Source organism: Nomascus leucogenys, chromosome 2 (genome assembly GCF_006542625.1).
Source record: "Nomascus leucogenys isolate Asia chromosome 2, Asia_NLE_v1, whole genome shotgun sequence".
In the NCBI taxonomy this organism is placed as follows: domain Eukaryota; kingdom Metazoa; phylum Chordata; class Mammalia; order Primates; family Hylobatidae; genus Nomascus; species Nomascus leucogenys.
Genome location: NC_044382.1, coordinates 110,348,761 through 110,367,717, shown reverse-complemented (window position 1 = coordinate 110,367,717; position 18,957 = coordinate 110,348,761). Strand labels below are relative to the sequence as shown.

At 35.2% G+C, this 18,957-nt stretch overlaps 1 protein-coding gene across 1 annotated transcript in view; it reads left to right on the top strand.

Annotated features, from left to right (window-relative positions):
• Window positions 1-4,702, top strand: part of SLCO4C1 (solute carrier organic anion transporter family member 4C1) — a 64,854-nt gene extending 60,152 nt beyond the window's left edge. Inside the window, exon 13 of the mRNA XM_003259799.4 lies at window positions 1,714-4,702. Coding sequence (XP_003259847.1) covers window positions 1,714-1,874 — 161 coding nt within the window. The 3' untranslated portion in view covers window positions 1,875-4,702. The remainder of the gene's footprint in view (window positions 1-1,713) is intronic.
• The last annotated feature ends 14,255 nt before the right edge of the window (window positions 4,703-18,957 follow it).

Genomic DNA, 18,957 nt, shown 5'->3' with positions numbered 1-18,957 from the left:
ATTTAAGGCAAGATTAAGATTAAGTAGAACAATGTATCTACTTTATACTAGTAAAATAAAAGTTGAAATTTAAAAATTTAAAATTTGAAAAATAACCTAAGAAACTAAAATATCTTAGAGAAATCCTGAATGTATGTATACATATGTAGCTAATATAATGTGCGATTTTCATTGTGATTATTTTGACACAGGTATCAACATAGGCTTATTATTACTCTTACATGCATGTAAATCCAGAGTATACTTTCTGAGTTGATAGAGTAATAGAATATTTGCTGAAGAAATAATGTATACATTCATATAGCACTTGGGGAGTAAGTATTGACAAGTATAGGCAAAATTAATCATCCCATTACTTTACCTGTTGTTAAAAACCATTTTTTATTCAATTTTTTAAATTATATGTTTTTACCACAATCATGCCTACATACAATGTTTTTATGTTTAAAACTTATTTAATTCATTTTCTTTGTACTTTTTGGTCAAAGATGTAGATAGATAACAAATCGTTCATTTTCCTAGTCAATGATGAATGTGGGAATTCCCTCACAAAATATATAAAAACCTTAAAATTTTCAGAATGAAACAAATAAAAAGGTTGTAGTTGTACCTATGTAACTAATCATTCTATAATCTAGTAATGCCTAGATGAATGAGCATTCCTGTTTTTCAAATACATGTTTTTAAACAAAATATTAATAATCAACAAAAAGAAACCAGCTACTGCAAGAACTATACTGTGAGACCACGTTGAATTTATTAGGCTGGCAATTATTAAATGGTTATACTGTGGTTGGAACTAGTTTCTCTTCATATAACTGAACTTAAAATCAGATTTACTTGAAAATAAATCAAAGTTTGTGAAGTGAGTCTTAATGTTTCACATTTTTAGCTGATAAGTAGAGTAGATTTGGTTAAGTATTGAGTATGATATCCTCCCACAGAGGCTTTTTCTTAAGAACTCCAAAACCTTTTTAATTTTTAGAATTATTTTCTGTCCTGGATGGGAATGTTCTTCAATTTATTCAGGTTCAAGAATGTTACAAACTACTTTCCCTCATTACTGACTTTTGGTTGCTTGCAATTTTTTGTAGATATGATATTGTGTTAACAAATTTATTTATTGGTTTTTGAGACAGAGTTTCTGCCTGTCACCCAGGCTGGAGTGCAGTGGTGTGATCTCAGCTCACTGCAACCTCCACCTCTAGGGGTCAAGTGATCCTCTCACATCAGCCTCCCAAGTAGCTGGGACTACAGGCTCATACCATCATACCTGGATATATTTTGTACTTTTTTTTGGTAGACACAGGGTTTCCTATGGTGCCTAGCCTGGTCTCGAACTCTTGGGCTCAAGACATCCACCTCTGTCAGCTTCCCAAAGTACTGGGATTATGGGCTTGTGTTAACAAATCTAGATGGTGGCCCAATTCCTATTTAGTTATATACAACACTTATTTTACAAGAATGCACAAGCATAACCAAGAATAAGTTAATTATTGTACTCTATTACTACTTAGAAAGAAAATAAGTACTGGTGCCTTGAATTGTATACAAATGTTTTTTCTTTCCCCTTAATGTTTCAAAAATTTTAAACATAGAACTATAAGGGTTATGTAATTATTCTCTTTAAAAATGTTCTATTCATGAAGGTTTTTCTCAGTGACAATTTTTATCATAATTAAAAACAAAAACACATAATTTTTTTTCACTTAGGTGTTACTTGTAAAGTTATCACCATGTTCTTCAATGGATTTGCAATCTTTTTGTATAAACCACCTCCATCAGCCACAGATGTGTCATTTCATAAAGAGAATGCAGTTGTGACTAATGTTTTAGCAGAACAGGATCTCAACAAAATAGTAAAAGAAGGGTGAAATGGGAAAAGAGAAGACTGTTTTACACCTGGAAAATTTACCTCGATTTTTAAGAACACACATTGCCATGGCAGCATTATCTATCCAATATGGACAATCATATTTACAAAATTGATGTTTTTATAATCAAATGTATTTTTTTACATATGTAGTTTTTGTTTTATGCAAGAAACAGACCTGTGCCTTCAAAGCCCACCTAAAGCCTCAAAACACAGCACACACACACACACGAACACACACACACTTATTTCCCATTCCCATTCTCTAGGTATGAAATCCTCAAGTAATAACAAGAAAAAAGGCCTACAATTAGAAAAATTTACATTTAAAAAACAATGATGTTTCTATCCCCATTACAACTTGTTTAATTTTAATTTTCATTGCCAATATTTTGAGCTTAGAACATTTATGGCGTAAAAATTTAAACTAATCAAAGTTGTGTGATGATTTCCAGGAATTATTATTGAAAGCCTATGAATTTAAAACCAGGTTTATCATGTAATTTGTTTTGAAATTTACGTATACTAGTCTGGCTTTTCTCCAAGCAAATTACTGAACTATTAGAATATGTTAGTTATCATCCTTGTGTCCTGGTATATAGTGAATACAGAAACATCAGCATTGTATACATATATTTTCACTTTAACTCAAGAATTCCAGGAGGCAATTTGTTGATATTATAATTTTTAACACATTTATGATTCTGTGATAGTATTATTCAATTACATGTATTTCAGAGGAAAGTACCAGTCAGTAAAGAAAAATGCCGACTAAACATGAAACTATCGATCAATACTTATATGCCTTTAATTTTTCTTATTTGAAAAGCCAATCACTTAACACATTACTCATAGCACCTAAAACAGTGTCTTTCATAGTGTAGTCATCTATTATTATTGTTTAATTAAAACATTAAACGCTACCCTTTAATTCAGCAGTCCCCAACCTTTTTTGTATCAGGGACCATTTTTGTGGAAGACAATTTTTCCATAGGGGAAGAGGGTATGGTTTCGAGATGAAACTGCTCCACCTCAGACCATCAGGCATTAGATTCTCGTAAGGAGAATGCAACCTAGATCCCTTGCATGTGCAGTTCCCAATGGGGTTTGCACTCCTATGAGAATCCAGTGCTACTACTGATCTGACAAGAGGCGGAGCTCAGGCAGTAATGCTCGCTCACCTGCCTCTCAGCTCACCTACTGTGTGGCCCGATTCCTAACAGGCCACACACAGTCCAGGGTTGGGGACCCCTGCTTTAACTGATGCTTTGATTTGATAAAGTATTTTACAAGCCTGATAATGTTATAACCCTATTTATTCAGGTCAGATTTATGCCACCTTTGCTGAGAATATGGAAGGTATAGATGAGTGAACATCAACAAACGTAACTTCTACCATGGTTAAGAATTTTACTTAAGAAAAGTATTGAAGTTCAAATCCAGATAGTATTACATTTGAAATTTTTATGAGTTATTAATTTAATAAAATTCATTATCAGGTTTCCCCATAAGCTTTCTCCTAGGGTAGTTTTCCACAAGCATTGTTTTATATACACTGTAATCAGTGTATATAAAAACAAGTGTATAAAAACAAGCTTAGTGTTAGATCTTGTAGGAAACCAAGATTAGAAACATTAGAAATTTGCAGAATTTAAGAAATTATGTTTTGTGGTAATCTATGGCTGACGATGATAGAATCTAGTGCAATTGTAAAGTGAAATTCAAGGAGAAGGAATGAGGAGTTAGGCAAGCAGCAAACTTGAATATTAGAGAAGGAGAGGAGCTGTGAGTCAGGAATCAGAGAGACCTGCTAAAACCAGACTGATATAAACACCAAAGACGGAAGCCAAATAGGTAGCCAAAAATCCAGATATTTGAGAAGCAGGAAATTTATAGCAACCAAAGAAATAGGGCAAGATAGGCAGGTGAACACACGATACCTCAATTGACAATCTTCCTCCCACCAAGCCAGACACGTTGTAAATGCTGCTTATTGGAGCCCAGAAAAAAGGAAAGTTTAGGCTTTCTGTGTCCTATATGTGGAAGCAGGAAATTGGATTGAAGACTTTCATAGTTGTAAAATAAAGGCAAATCCTGAGGAACTCACTGATAGAGATGTGAAATGAAGTAAGGAAGAAAACAGAGTAACTATACAAATATATTAATCTAGGGCCACTTAATTTAGAGGAAGAAAAAAAATCACCCCATCCATAGAAATAGTTTGATAAACAGGTCACTAAATAATTGGCGTTTATAAAGATTCTTAGTTATCAAGGGCTGCATTGTATTTTATATACTCAGTTTTATAAGGTGATACTTTTTAAATAAGCGTTTTAATGAAAATGGTTAAACTGAAAATCATTTTGGTCCTTAAAAGGAGTCAGGAACTTTTATATATAAGGCACGTATTTTAAAAGAATACCTCCATTATAACAGGGATTTACAGACACTACTGTAATTTATAATCATTATTTTTTACTTTTGGGTTCACCTAGATCATATGAGCTGGTATGAGTCTTCTAGAACAAAATTATTCATAATGTGTTTTTTGTAATTTATGATTTTTCAGTAAGCTTGACTTATAAATTGACATTGTAATTTTGTACATAATTGGATATATGTGTTAAAATTTAACATTTAGATTTATTTAATTGTAGAAAATACAGATGTAAAACTTATACATGGAAAGAACTGTATGCAGTTGACTTTACTATGTAAATTGGAGGGAAACAAAGTTTTAGATCCATTTTCTTTCAAAATTTTCTTCATTGTAAAGTATGCAAAATAATACATTCATATCATTTATTAAATCAGAATGTTTATACAAAATTGTGTTTGAGCTCATTAAATGACACAGGTTTGAAACTTGCCTTATCTCTGTGAACATAAGCATATTTTATGGATGGGAAAGGGAAATTAGTATACTTTTGAACTTTGTGAGTGTATTAATAATTTAATCCAGTGATTTCTCATATCTCAACAGATGTTTTTAATTCAATACAAACCACATTTATTATGAAATATATATTAGGGAAATTCTCTTACACGAGTTTCTATATATGACAGATTAATATGTAAGAATTATATAAGGATACATTTTACAGATGGTTTATTTGTAAAATATCTGATAAAAAAGTGTGGGATGTATTTAATTTATCTCAGTTTATTATAATAGTAAAATATTTTAAGGAAATAATATTAGATGTTAATTTGAAATATAATGTTCTTTTCCCCCTAGGCTCCTTCAGGTTTTTTTTCAGTAAAGTCCAATAAACACTAACTTTTACAGCACATATGAGTAATCAAAAATAGATGAAAGATAATCCACTTTGAAAAACTCAATGGGTAAATTGGATTATAACATTTTAGTGCTTCAGCTAAAATTAATTTAGCTTATAAAAATTAACAAGAATTGGATCTTTTTTCTTTTCAAATTTAGTGCATCTGACTTTCCATTTAAATTTTTATTTTGTAGTGCTTTTAGACTTTGTAAAATAGTACATATAAAATTCCTCTATAAGCTTTCTCTAGTGTTAATATTTTTAAAATCCATAGAACAGTTACCTAAAACTAAAAACAATTACAAAGAAACTAGCATTGGCATGATACTATTAACTAATCTACAGATTTTATTATAATTTTGCAAATCATAACCCTAGTGGTGACAAGGACAGGAGGCTGGGAAATTCTGGGCAGAAGAGAGTGAGTCCTGATAAAGGCCCCACCCTCAAGCCTGGAACCACAGCCCAAAGTGAGAACATGCATTCCTGTTTTCCTGCTCAAGTGTTGCCTTTTCCAAAACCACCCATTGCCCACTCCGCCCCCCTTCCTGTGCCATTCCAGGCTCTGCCAGCAGAGCAGGCGAGGAGAAGATGAAAAGCAGCTGGACATTGGAAACCATGGTTTGGGGTTGGAGAGAAGAAGTCCAGGCCACTGGACTTCGGGAAAAGATCACCTTCCTGCTCCATTCCTTTTCCAGCTCCCCTTGCGGCTGAGAGCCACTTTCATAGGCAATAAAGTCCTTCACATTCACCACCCTTCAATTTTTTCATGCAACCTGATTTTTCCTGGATGTTGAACAACAGCTCAGGTGCCACGGGTGCGAATGCGAGGCTATCACTCTGACCCTCTGCCCTCACTGGTGGAGAGCAACTGCCTCATGCCAAAAGGCAGAGGGCCTACTGAGCTGTTGCACACTTAAGCCATCAGCAGACAGCAAAGCTAAAAGAACGCTGTAAAGCATGCCCCTGGGGCTTCGGGGGTCACGGGTACTCCCAATTAGATGCTTCCATGGGGCCTGCACGGAGTTTCCTGTTGGTGCCCACCCTGAAAGCCTGGAGTTTCCAGGGTGCACTCACCCTGGCTCCTGCATCCACTCACTTAGGTGCTCTCTGTCGCAAGGGGTTGAGCACAACAGGTTCTAGTGAGTGGAGTTTACCCCTACCGGCACCAAAGCAACCAGCTAGCTCCGTGCCCACACTCCAGTTCCTGCCTGCAAAGGGATCAGGGTAATTTCCTGCTTCAGTGGTCTTTATCTGATCTGAACCCAGTCAAGGATCCCACGTTAAATTTATTTATTACTGCTTCTTAATCTTTTCCAATCTGGAATGGTTCCCCAGTCTTTTTTCTTCATGATATATTTCCTCTCTATTTCTATGTGTCAAATAACTCTGAACTTCAGTGGCTTAAATCAGGAAACATTTATTATCCTACCATTTCTGTGTGTTAGGATTTCAGGAGCAGCTGTGCTGGGTGGCTCTGGTTTGAAGTTTCTCAAGAGGTCTCAATAAAGATACTGGCTGGGGCTGTAATCATCTGAAGGGTTCTCTGGGATTGAATAATCTGCTTGTAAGAAAGTGTGCTCACATGTTTGTTTGAAAAAGAACTTCATTCCTCAACATGTGAGCCTCTTCATAGGTCTTGTGACATGGCAGCTGACTGCCCCCAGGGTGAATGACACAAAGGAGAGTGAAAGCAACCAAAACTGAAATCACAGTGTCTTATATGATTTAATTTTAGAAGTGACATATCATCTTTTCTACCACAGTCTACTGGTCATACAGATGACCTTAAGTCCTTAAAAGGATTTAAAAGAACTTTGCAGTAAACTACAACACCTTGATTCATATTTGGTTGAATAAGCCAGGGAGGAGAAGAGGTCTTTACAATTCTGCCTACCATGCCTGGTATAGTGTGGGAAGAAAAGACAAAGGTGAGTACCAAGAGGCATGAATATTGTGATTATCATTGGGATGATATTGGGGGCTAGCTAACATATACTACTTTGACAATTTTGAAAAGGATTGGCCAATTATTTTGTAGAATATCTATCAATTTGGATGAGTCTGATGTTTTCTCATGATTATATTAACATTATACTTTTTTTTTGCAAAAATGATATACTCTTCTCAGCGCTCATATTAGCGAGTACATGTTGTCTAAATATGACAGAACTTTGACCACTTGGTTAAGGTATGTATCTGCCAGCAATGACCACTCTAATTTTATTTTCTCCTGTGTTATTAATAACTAGCTCTTGAAGGGATACTTTGAGACCATGCAAATATTCTGTTTCTCAAAAAACTTTAGTCCACTAATTTTAGCATCCATTTTTGATTCTTGCATGCTTAATATGGTTTTTGCTAATAGTGATTTTCTGTATTCATCACTTCTTTAACATGTATTAATTGGTATTGTAATCTAAGAAAGAACTGTCCCTTTCTCTCTGTTTATTTAAAGTTACTCTATTATTTGAATAAATATAAATTAATTGACTAGGTTATTATCCACTAGTTTTTTTTTTTTTGTCAAATTGTTTTATATGTAGACATTGGAGCCCCATTATATTGGCTTCTGTGTTTTTTGGACATATTTACATCATTATTTGAGGACGTCCTTACTTTTTAGCACCACAAGATACTCCAGGCTCCTCTTATACTTTCCATTATTTAAGGAGCGAATAATTGAAAACCAAGATGTGCATGTTAACATACATAACGTCTATTTCTATGTTAGTTTATGTGTGTATGAATATGGATTCATCCAATTGCAATCCAACATCATAGAGTTCATGTTAATCTTCCTTTTCCTCATTTGTAAATACTTTCTTAAAGAGTGAGAAAACTGGCTTTTGTTATCCACAACACATCATTTGTCCAATACTAGATAGAGTATTAGTTTCTATTGCTGACATGACAGATTACTACAAATTTTATGTCATAAAATAATATCTATTTACCTCTCACAGTTTTGTAGGTTAGAAGTCCAGGAATAGTGTGGTTCAGGTAATTCTCTGCTCCAGGATTCACAAGTTGAAATCAAGTTGTTGTCCAAGGCTGTATTCATTTCTGGAGGCTCTGGGAATGAATTAACTCCCAAGCTTATTCAGGTTGTTGGGCAAATTCAGTTGCATGATGATATGGTTTGGCTGTGTCCCCACTGAAATCTCATGTCAAATTGTAATGCCCACATGTTGAAGGAGGGGCTTGGTGGGAGGTGATTGGCTCATGGAGGCAGTTTCTAATGGTTTAGCATCATCCCCCTAGTGCTGTCTAAGTGAGTTCTCACGAGATCTGGTAGTTTAAACGTGTTTAGCACTTCCTTCCACCCTTCTGCTCCACCATGGTAAAACGTATTTGCTTCCCCTTCACCTTCTGCCATGATTGCAAGTTTTCTGGGACTTCCCAGTCATAGTTTCTGTTAAGCCTGTTGAACTGTGTGTCAATTAAAGCTCTTTTCTTCATAAATTACTCAGTCTCAGGTAGTGCTTCATAGCAGCGTGAAAACAGACTAATACACATAGCAATGTAGGACTAAGGTCCCTGTTTTTTTTTGCAGCAATGGCTGGTGGTTGTTCTTGGGCCCTAGAGAACATCCACATTTCCTGGTTTATGTACCTCCCCCACTTCCTCCATCTTCAAAACCAGCAATGACATGTGAAATCCTTCTCAAGATTTGAATCTGTCTGACTTCCCCTCTGTCTCATCTTCCCTGCTCTCTCTTTTGCTGCTTCTTTATGACCCTAGCTGGATAAAATTATCTGCTTTTAAGAGCTCAAGTAATTAGATTGGGCCAATCTGGACAATTCAGGATAAACTCTACTTCAAGATCCATCATCTTAATTACATTTACAAAGTCTCTTGACCACAGTGTCCAGTTAAGAGCTTCTTTGAGTAGCCCAGGGTGTGGCATGTTGGGGAAGAAGCATCTTTAGAATTCTGTCTAATACATCTTATAAACACGCAAATTAGTTTCAGTATTTCTGCACATACACTGTAAAAAACCTGATCCACTGGAATGATGGAATGAGGGGTTCATCAATTCCTTTCCTAAAATGCAGCAATACAACAAAACTATACAAAATTGTCAAAAACAATCACTTCAGATTCCTGGAAATCAAACACAGGCATATGACAGACCGGGAAATATTTATTCACCAAAAAAACCTACTAAATCTTGTTTAAGAAAAGCGGACCTTGCATGGTGGCTCATGTCTGTAATCCCACCAGCTTGGGTGGCCGAGATGGGAGGATCACTTGAGCCCAAGAGTCTGAGACCAGCCAGGGCAACATAGGGAGACCTTGTCTCTACAAATAATATGAAAAATTAGCCAGGGATATTGCCCACGTCTGTGGTCCCAGCTACTTGGGAGGCTGAGGAAGAAGGATCATGTGAGCCTGGGTAGTCCAGGCTGCAGTGAGCTGTGATCACCACTGCACTCTAGCCTGGATGACAGAGTGAGACCCTGTCTTGAGGGGAAAAAAAGGAAAAAAGATAGGAGTCTCTGATGTATTTTAGCCTGGGGATGCTCTTGTTCCTTCACCACCTTCATCATCGTGGTGGTACTATAAGGGTGTCAGACTGAAAACTAGCAGTTTTGCAGGTGGAGAAGCCTGACTTGATTTGGAGTGGAATGCAGTGAAACTCAAGGCCCATGGGCATTTTCTCAGTCACTGGCAATCTCAGTGGCCAGTGTTGCAGCTAGTGTGAGGTTGAGATGCTGGTTGAAACATGCAGTGCTAGCAGACTAGCAAGAAATTTAACAGGGATCTCTGGACTCACCCAATGGGGAAAATGAATTCAAAGTTTGCTACAGTATATTTTCTTCAGTGTCTGGATTTCAATAAAAAATTGTGAAGGGTCTAAAGCAGGAAATCATCACCCATACTCAGAGAAAATAGTCAGTGAAACCTGTCTTGAAGGTGAGCAGATATTAGCTTTATAATGCAATGACTTCAACAGAACTATTACAAATATGCCCAAATAACTGAAGAAACCATGTTTAAAGAGTTTTTGAAATTATGATAAAAATACCTCAAAGAGAATATTAATAAGGACTAATTATAGAAAAGAAAGGGGAATTTTGGAATTGAAAAGTATAATAACTGTAATGAAGGAGAAATTCACTGGGGAAACAACATCAGATTAGAAATGTCAGATGAAATAATCAGCAACCTTGAAGATCTCCCAATTATTCTGAGGACTAGAAAATAAAAAGAATAAGTAAAAATAAGAGCCTCAGCAACTATGGGAAACCATCACACATACCAATATATAAGGTAATAGGAATCATAGAAGGAAGTAAAGGGACAAAAAATATTTTAAGAAGTAATGGCTAAAAACTTCCCAATTTGCTGAAAAATTTAAATTACATAGCCAAGAACATCATCAAAGTCCAAAGAAAGGTGAACACAAATTCATAGCTACACGCATCTTATTCAAACTATTGAAAGAGAATATTTTGAAAACAGCAAATGGAAACCCAGTCAACATGCACAGAAGGAAAACAATGCAACTAATGGCTGACGTTTTTCCAAAATAATTGAGGCTAGAAAGTAGGGGGGAATGACAGAATCAAAGTATTGAAAGAAAAAAACAATTATAAAATATATATTTAGCAACTATATACTTCAAAAGTGATGGTGAAATGACATTCCTAGATAAACTAAGACTGAAAGAATTTCCTCCTGTCAAACCTGCCTTACAAGAAACACTCAAGTAAGTTCTGAAAGAAATGAAATGACGTGCTGAAAAGGCTGAAAAGAAATGACGCTAGATTGTAACTAATTCACATGAACAAATAAAGAGCACTAGAAAAGGTAAGTACATGGGTGAATATGAAAGACTATATATATATATTTTTTCTCATATTTATCTTAACTGATTTAAATGATAATTTATCCATATGCAAAAAAATGAAGTTAGACCCCTACCTCACATCTATATAAAACTAAATTCAAAATAAACCATAAATTTAAATGTAAGAGCTAAAGTTTGTAAGTATTTCTTCTAAAACATTTAGAAGGAAAAAAAAGGTAAATCTTGGTGATCTTGGGTTAGACAATGGTTTCTTAGATATGACACCAAAAGCACAATGACAACATTAAAAAATGGAAACATTTGACTTAACATTAAACACTTTATGCTGTAAACAATACCATAAAAATTAAAAACGTAACCCAAAAGTAGAAGAAAATATTTTCAAATTATATATCTGATAAGGGACTCATTTGCATCCAGAACATATAAAGAACTGTTACAACTCAACAATAAAAAGATAAATGGGCCAATGAATACACGGGCAAAGCATCCGAATTGACATTTCTTCAAAAAAGATACACATATGGCAAATAAGCACATGAAAAGATGGAATAGACTCTGTTTGTCGAAGAGGCAGAGATACTGGTAATCCAGCAGTAGTGAGCACATGTAAGCAGACAGATGTTGCTTTCCAAACAACAACCATTCTTTATTAAAAAACAAGCAAACTAACAAAAAACAAAACTAGAGCTCTCTGGCGATATGGCTAATGCTTCATTGGAGAATGGCACAGCAGTGATGGCAATGTTTGTGTCTTTTTTAAAAATCATTGAAGTGTGTACTTAAAAATGGTGCATTTTGTGATACCGTATTTTTTCCTTAATAACACTGATTTGAACATTTTAGAATGTAATATTAGAAACAATGATTTTTTTAAAAAATAAGCTATTTTAAGAAAAAAAACAAAAACAACCACAACAACAACAAAAAAACAGCGTTGATGGGTTCCACCAAGTTGAATGAGAAATCCCTAGTGATGAAGGCGTAAGAGAGGAGGCTGATAAAATATTTCTAGTTGGATGCTTGTTGAATTGCAGTCCAATCAGAATGGAGTATGAACCCCAATATGTTGAAGTGTAAAGGAACTTTGAAATGGGTTACTGTCTTAAGACTAGGGCCCCCAGTGCAAAGATAGGGAGTCTTACAGGAATAGCTGCATTCCTAACATCTGAGGATGAGAATTTCCCATGCAATAAGATGCCATGAGGCATTACTATACTTGATGGAACTCTGCCTCAGGTGCTCCTTGCTGTGAGGTCCTTCCTACTAAAGTAAGGAACAAAGGAGGATAGTTCTGTAAGAGCGTCGGTCTTTCTGGGAATTGATCAGTTCAGAGGTAAACATGGACCTAATATTGCACCTCATAAATGAAGCAGTCTTTGAAGCCATGCCATAACGGAGGGTGTGGAAGTCAGCCAGTGTCTGCCAAGAGAAGATGGTGTAGGCCTTGGTCATGTAAGGATTTTGTCCCTCTTCCTGTATTTCTTTCATCCCTTTCCTGATGCAAAGAGCACAGAAAACAAAACAGACCAATGAAGAACTACCCTCTCTTCCCTTATTGGTACCTTTTTCATGAGTGAGTTCTAATTTGGGGGTATAAGAGAAATGAGACTTTTCTAATGCCTAAAATTACCATATAGTTATGAAATCTTAGACTGTTGTCAAGGGAGTGGGGAAGGTAGATCCTACAAAATATACTTGAAGATAGCAATGGGATAAAAATAAGGCCCTTTATAGATTGAATCCTATCAGCCCCACCTCTTCCAGTTACTATCTTTGTATTCTTGCTTTACTTATACAGAGAAAATAAACATAATTTTAGTACAGTTCTCCCTTCCAAACCTATGAAGAAACTTATTCCTTACCTCGTGAAATTTATTAACTAGGGTTTGGGTTAAGGATTGGCAACAATGACTACAATTGAAATCACTCGTGGAATTTTTAAAATTAACAATGTTCAAGCTCCATCCAGGACAAATTAAATTAACTTGTTAAAAGTTTCCCAGGTGATTCTAAAGTTAGGATGGCAAACTGCTGAATATAAACTATCGCATTGAAGAAGATGCAGTGCGGGAGGCAGACATGACTCACTTTTTGTTGTCAGTGATTTAATGATGATTTCTTATTTCTAACTTTAGTCTCAGAGAATAAACATTTAGTTTTGAAAGTGAAAGAGACATGAAAAATAATGGGGTAATTTTGAGGTTAAGACATTACTTGGGCTTCTTCTGAAAATATGGAAGCATGTGTTCTTTAAGATGGATGAGGTTAATTGGAGAAGAAAGGGTGTCAGAAAATTGGGAAAGAGTAAAGAGAAATTTCTTTGTTTTTAAATTTTGCCAGGGCTCTTCCTTTCAGAAATAACCACAACAACAAATTAGAGAACACCGCTTGGTAAATTCCTTCTTTCTCTGCATTCGTGAGCTACTTCAGTAATAGTATGAATATAACACTACTGGATATTTCATGAATAGATCCAGAAGTAGTTTGGCAGAGTACAGGCAACATATGGTGATAGTAATATGAGAAATTCTGATAAGGAAAACGGGGCAGATTTGGCATAACTAAGGTACAGGTGCTAAAGACACTCTACTCAGACATAAAAAAAAGACATCCTAGGACATACTCTGCTAGTAATATGGAAACAACTGATCCATCTGGCTGCACAATGACACAATATTTTGACTGGTCTCTGACTGTTGTCAGCAAAGCTTACCCAAGGAAAGGGAACGTAAATCACAATATCGGATACGTTCTAATTTTTTCCTTCTTCCCTCTCTTTTCCTTGTCCTATATACATCCTGTTTGGGGCCTGGTAAGATTAAATAAATCTGTTATTGGCTTTCCTTTGATATAAGTAAATAATGTATTCATAATTACCATATGTCTTTATTTATTTATTGAGACATGGTCTCACTTTGACACCAATCTGGAGTGCAGTGGCACCCCCATCGTTCACTGCAGACTAGAACTCCTGGGCTCAAGCAAACCACCTGCCTCTGCCTCACCAATAGCTAGGACAACAGGTATGCTCCACCACGCCCAGCTACCAGGTATCTTTGACAGCTGATTTGAAGGTCTGAAAATTAATTATAAGCAGTAAAACCATGTTGAATAACATTATCCATGAAAACACTTTCAAAAAAAGTATAGCAGAAATCAGGTAATTCTAATGAAAATAAGGTAGTTATCAGTTATTGCTTATCTACTCGGTGTGACAAAATGTACTAGATGTATCACACATTTTATGCTCACGACACCACTATTGTTTTGCATGTGAAACAACTGAAACCCAGGGAAATTAATTTGTCAAGGCCACAAAGGTAGAATCAGAGATAGAACTTGAATCCAGGTATCTGTGGCTCCAAAGTTCAGGCTTTCTCTTTTCACTAGTATATGCTGAAGTTCACTTTATAGATTAAAAGGAACACAATCCACAACTTTTAGTCATGGGTATTATACAGTATTTCTTTTAATCCTAAAAATCATATTTAATTAAGCAATTGAACAAATTTGAGGCCCTAGACATAAAAACGTGATATTCTCAAGAAAAGAAAATGTTCTCTAAGTTCTGGACCATCAACAAATAAAAAAAAGAAAAAAGAAAAAAAGAAAAAAAATGTGTTAAATGTCCTTTCAGTCTTTCTGGGATTGCAATTTCTATTTTTACCAGAAGGTGGCGGTGTTGCTTCTATAATACTAAGACAACAAGGTGCTTTGTTTGCTAAACTTTTTTTCTGTTCTTGGAGTAAAAATTGCATTTGCATTTACATTTGTTCATTTTCTTTGTTCCCATACTCCTACTAATTTTGCAAGAATTCTTTTCTCATTGCAGATCATTGGAAAAGATTTCCAGTTAAAAGAAAAACTAGTAACGAATGAGAATTATTTTGTGGATGCAGTTTTTACTATTTTCACCTCCTTTCTAGATTGGAAATAGAATAGCACATGTTTCTCATTTCACAAGTTTCACTGTAGATATTGACCAAAAGCAAATTTTTGTACTATTCTATAGTTTATTTTAAGATACTGAATAGCCATTTATATTGTCATCCATAAAAAGAATTTGGAAAAATGTACTAAAAAATAAAAAACTTCAAAATTTTTACAAGGTTGTCTTCTCACTGAAGAGCACGAATTCTGTATATGCTAAAAATATTAACATGTTCTACTATTAGTACTAGCATTTCCTCCCATGAATATCAGTAAGACTGCTTCAAAATAAAATTTAAAAATCAAATCTGTAAAAATTGATATGTTCTTATATAATTTCGATTAAAAATATGTCAATTGTGCTTATAATTCTCAAACCATTTTTTGCTAGCCATGGGATGAATTATGTAATGTGATTTTCTTACAAAATGCCTCTTCCAAAGTTTTCTTTTTAAGTCAATTCAGGCTTTAATATGGAATGTTGTAACTAGAGTTACTCTCCTCAAAAACTTAAAATCTAATTGGTGAAATAAAGCATAAATATATGAAAAGTTTAAAAGTAAAGCAATACAAGATTTAAACAAAAAGTCAAAGACAATACAGTCATCTTCCAGAAACATTTATTGACCCTTTACTTAATGCAAAGAACTATTGTGAGCTCCAAAAATGATTGAGCAATGGGAGATAGAAAAGATATTGACAGAGACGGAGGTACTCTGTCAATATTTATTCTCAGAGCCCCATGGATTTCTGTAAATACAGGCATACCTCAGAGATACTGTGGGTCTGGTTCCAGATCACTGCAACAAAGCAAATATTGCAATAGAGCAAGGCACACAAGTGTTTTTGGTTTCCCAGTGCCTATAAAAGTTAATGTTTACACTACACTGTAGTCTACTAAATGTGCAGTATTATTTCTAAAAGTTGGTAAACTTAATTAAAAATAGTTTATTGTTAAAATAATATTAAGAATCATCTGAACCCTCAGGAAGTTGTAATCTTTTTGATAGTCAAGTTTCTTGCCTCAGTGTTGATGGCTGCTGAATAATTAAGGTGGTGGTTGGTTGCTCAAGGTGGGGGTTGCTGTGACAGTTTCATAAAACAAGACAACAATCAAGTTTGCTACATTGATTGACTGTTTCCGAAAGATTTCTCTGCAGCATGTGATGCTGTTTGATAAGCATTTGACACATGGTAGAACTACTTTCAAACTTAGAGTCAATCCTCTGACTCCCTGCTGCTGCTATTTTACCAACTACCTTTATGAAATATTCTAAATCCCTTGTTATCATCTCAACAATGTTGAAAGCATCTTCACCAGGAGTAGATCCATCTCAAGAAACCACTTTTTTTGCTTGTCCGTAAGAAGCAAATCCTATTCCTTCAAGTTTAATCTTGAGATTATAGAAATTCAGTCACATCTTCAGGCTCCATTTCTAATTCTAATTCTTTTGCTGTTTCTACCACATCTGTAGTTACTTCCTTCACTGAAATCTTGAACGTCTCAAAATCATTCATGAGGATGACTCCATTAGAGCCCTTGGGTGTCTCGGTGCATTGTCAATGAGCAGTAACATTTTGAAATGAAACTATCTGAACAGTAAGTCTCAACAATGGACTTAAAATATTCAGTAAACCAGGAGCTTTTTCTGTTTATGTGTTGTCATCCAGGCTTTGTTGTGCCATTTGTAGAGCACAAGCAGAGTAGATGTAGCATAATTCTTTAGGAACCTAAAGAATTATGAAATTCATGAAATTATGAAATTCTTTATGAAAAATCAGAAAGGTAAATGAGCATTGGCTTCAATTTAAAGATGCTGGCTACCTCTAACAAGAGAGTCAGCCTTCCCTTTGAAATTTTGAAGCTAGGCATTGACTTCTTTATAGCTAGCACAGTCTTAGATGACATCTTTTTCAATAGAAGGCTGTTTTGTCTACATTGAAAATCTGTTGTTTATCTTAATGTAATAAAAGCCAGCTATGACAAACCCACAGCCAACATTATATTGAATAGGGAAAAGTTGAAAGCATTCCCCCTGAGAACTGGAACAAGATGAGGATGCCCACTCTCACCACTTCTATTCAATATAGTACTGGAAATCCTAGCCAGAGCAATCAGGCAAGAGAAAGAAATAAAGGGCATAAAAATTGGTAAAGAGGAAGTCGAACTCTTACTGTTTGCTGATGATAGAATTGTATGCAAAGAAAATCCTAAAGACTCCTCCATAAAGCTCCTAGAACTGATAAATTAATTCAGCAAAGTTTCAGGATACAAAATAAATATTCACAAATCAGTAGCTCAGCTATATATCAATAGCAATCAAGCTGAGAATCAAATTAAGAACTCAACCCCTTTTGCAATAGCTGTAAAAAAAAAAAAAAAAAAAAAAACTCCAAAATACTTAGGAGTGTACCTAACAAAGGAGGTGAAAGACCTCTCCAAGGAAAACTACAAAACACTGCTGAAAGAAGTCTTGGATGACACTAACAAATGGAGACACATCCTATGCTCATGGGTGGGTAGAATCAATATTGTGAAAATGACCATAGTGCCAAAAGCAATCTACAAATCCAATGCAATTTCCATTAAAATACCACCATTATTCTTCACATAACTAGAAAACACAATCCTAAAATTCATATGGAACCAAAAAAGAGCCTACATTTCCAAAGCAAGACTAAGCAAAAATAACAAATCTGGAGGCATCCCGTTACCTGATTTCAAATTATACTATAAGGCCATAGTCACCAAAACAACATGGTACTGATATAAAAATAGACACATAGACCAATGAAACAGAATAGAGAACCCATAAAGCCAAATACTTACAGCCAACTGACCTTCAACAAAGCAAACAGGAACATAAAGTGGGGAAAGAACAACCTATTCAACAAATGGTGTTGAGATAATTGGCAAGCCACATGTAGAAGACTGAAACTGCATCCTCATCTCTCTAAAAAAATCAACTCAAATGGATCAGGGACTTATATCTAAGACCTGGAACTATAAAAAATCTGGAAGATAACATTGGAAAAACCCTTCTAGACATTGGCTTAGGCAAAGACCTTATAGCCAAGAAGCCAAAAGCAAATGCAACAATAACAAAGATAAATAAATGAGACTTAAGTAAACTAAAAAGCTTCTGCACACCAAAAAAAAACAATCAGCAGAGGAAACAGAAAACCCACAGAGTGGGAAAAATTTTTGCCATCTATACATTTGACAAATGAATAATATCCAGAATCTGCAAAGAACTCAAACAAATCAGCAAGAAAAAACAATCCATTAAAAAGTGGGCTAAGGACATGAATAGACAATTCTCAAAAGAAGATATACAAATGGCCAATAAGCATATGAAAAAGTGCTCAACATCATTCATAATCAGGGAAATGCAAATAACACTCACCTTACTCTGGTGAGAATGGCCGTAATCAAAAAATAAAAAAATAATAGGTGTTGGCATAGATATGGTGAAAAGGGATCACTTTTACACTGCTGGTGGGAAGGTAAACTAGTACAACCACTATGGAAAACTGTAGATATTTCTTAAAGAACAAAATCAGAACTACTATTTGATCCAACAATCCCATTACTGGATGTCTACCCAGAGGAAAAGAAGTCATTGTACAAAAAAGATAGTTGTACATGCATGTTTATAGCAGCACAGTTCTCAGTTGCAAAATTGTGAAACCAGCCCAAATGCCCATCCATCAATGAGTGGATAAGGAAATTGTGGTATATACATACCATGGAATACTACTTAGCCATAACAAGGAACAAAATAATGGCATTTGCAGCAACCTGAATGTAATTGGAGACCATTGTTCTAAGTGAAGTAACTCAGGAATGAAAAACCAAACACTGTATGTTCTTACTCATAAGTGGGAACTAAGCTATAAGGACACAAAGGCATAAGAATGATTCAATGGACTTTGCAGACCTGGGGGAACGGGTGGGAGAGGGGCGAGGGATAAAAGACTACACATTGGGTACAGTGTAGTTTGCTCAGGTGATGGATGTACCAAAATCTCCAAAATCACTACTAAGGAAC